General features: G+C 39.1%; 1 protein-coding gene across 1 annotated transcript in view; it reads left to right on the plus strand.

Moving 5' to 3' along the window:
• The window catches only part of LACBIDRAFT_332750 (uncharacterized protein), a gene marked incomplete at both ends in the record, with an annotated part of 1,661 nt that extends 654 nt beyond the window's left edge, over positions 1-1,007 (plus strand). The window contains 5 exons of the mRNA XM_001887289.1: positions 142-185; positions 382-457; positions 578-618; positions 645-906; positions 942-1,007. Coding sequence (XP_001887324.1) covers positions 142-185; positions 382-457; positions 578-618; positions 645-906; positions 942-1,007 — 489 coding nt within the window. The remainder of the gene's footprint in view (positions 1-141; positions 186-381; positions 458-577; positions 619-644; positions 907-941) is intronic.
• Between the last annotated feature and the right edge of the window lie 807 nt (positions 1,008-1,814).

Raw genomic sequence — 1,814 nt, forward strand, 5'->3', positions numbered from 1 at the left:
GTCCTCCAACTTGAATGATTTTGATTTAGAATGTTCATCGCCCAAGTCAAAACCCTCCAACTTGAACAGTTCTGATCTAGAATGTTCATTGCTCAAGCCATAGTCCTCCAACTTGAATGGTTTTGATCCACAATGTTCAAGTGCCATGAGAAAGAACTGGACAGTCAGACTGTTGGAGCCTTCATGTAAGCCATGATAGTGGTCTATATCCTACAAACAGTCAAGGAAACAATATATGTCCCACATTACAGAAAATCACAAGTTTTTTTTTAGAAACTGGGACCCCAGACACCCCTAGTGGCTGAAGAAATATATCCTTGGTCAACCCCAGCTGCAAAATATATCCTAAGTCCATCCCAGACCAGAAATATATTTCTACAGTGTGACAGTCACAATTCAGGGTCCAGGCATAAGAAATATATTTGGTGTCCATCTCAGTGAAGAAATATATTTTGGGGTGTGTGACACACTAGAAATATATTTGGTGTGACATTGGATGTCAAAATATATTCATGTAAAAGTGGAGATATACAAGCCCCAGGATATATACAATATAGATATACACCCTGACATTTAGTCCTGTAGTATTCATGGAGTTTGCAAGACTAATAGTCAGTTGTTAGTGGGTGACTGAAGTGTAACAGAAAGTCGTTTGGAAGAACTGGTAAAGTCAGCGCAGCCATAGCGACCATTATAGCCATAGCTGCTGGAGACGATAAGCAGGCCGGACACGAGACAACATCGGGGGAAGCTTACTCAGCAGAAAGCGCTAGCTCGAAAACGGAGGAAGAATTGCGAAGGAATTCGACAGAGGAGCCAGAGGAACCAGAGCAGTATGGTCCGAAAACGGCGGAAATGGCCGACTCCACTACGTACTCGTCCTCCAAAATGAAGGAATATCTTGATGTCAGTTTGCTCCCGGAGAATCGACTGGTGGGCAGCACTTTTATCATAAAAACAAGGTAACTGCCTATGGCTCCCTGTGTATCCATCCACACTCTTTATGATAGGGAATCATTCCTGTTACCATGTCTTTTCATTATCATAAAGCCTGCGCTTTTTTCATTAAATGGAGGCAAGGCCTTATTACCAATTTCATATCTTTACAAAGGCATATCATTGTGATTTTCATTACTTATCTGGCCAGTATCATTGGAAATTTCATTAATTATCTGGTGAGTATCATTGCAATTTTCAATGGTTACTTTGGCAATATCATTGGAAATTTCATTAGCTACTTGGGTGACATCATTGCGATTTTCATTAGTTACTTGGGCAATATCATTAGTTACTTGGGCAATATCATTGGCAATATCATTAGCTACTTGGGCAATATCATTGGAAATTTCATTAGCTACTTGGGCAACATCATTGCGATTTTCATTAGTTACTTGGGCAATATCATTGGAAATTTCATTAGCTACTTGGGTGACATCATTGCGATTTTCATTAGTTACTTGGGCAATATCATTTGGAAATTTCATTAGCTACTTGGGTAACATCATTGCGATTTTCATTAGTTACTTGGGCAATATCATTGGCAATTTCATTAGTGAGCTTGGGCAATATCATTGGAAATTTCATTAGCTACTTGGGCGACATCATTGCGATTTTCATTAGTTACTTGGGCAATATCATTTGGAAATTTCATTAGCTACTTGGGTAACATCATTGCGATTTTCATTAGTTACTTGGGCAATATCATTTGGAAATTTCATTAGCTACTTGGGTAACATCATTGCGATTTTCATTAGTTACTTGGGCAATATCATTGGCAATTTCATTAGTGAGCTTGGGGTGTTGCTCACTGTTGG

The sequence above is a fragment of the Laccaria bicolor genome, genomic scaffold, assembly GCF_000143565.1.
Source record: "Laccaria bicolor S238N-H82 LACBIscaffold_44 genomic scaffold, whole genome shotgun sequence".
Taxonomy (NCBI): Eukaryota; Fungi; Basidiomycota; class Agaricomycetes; order Agaricales; family Hydnangiaceae; genus Laccaria; species Laccaria bicolor.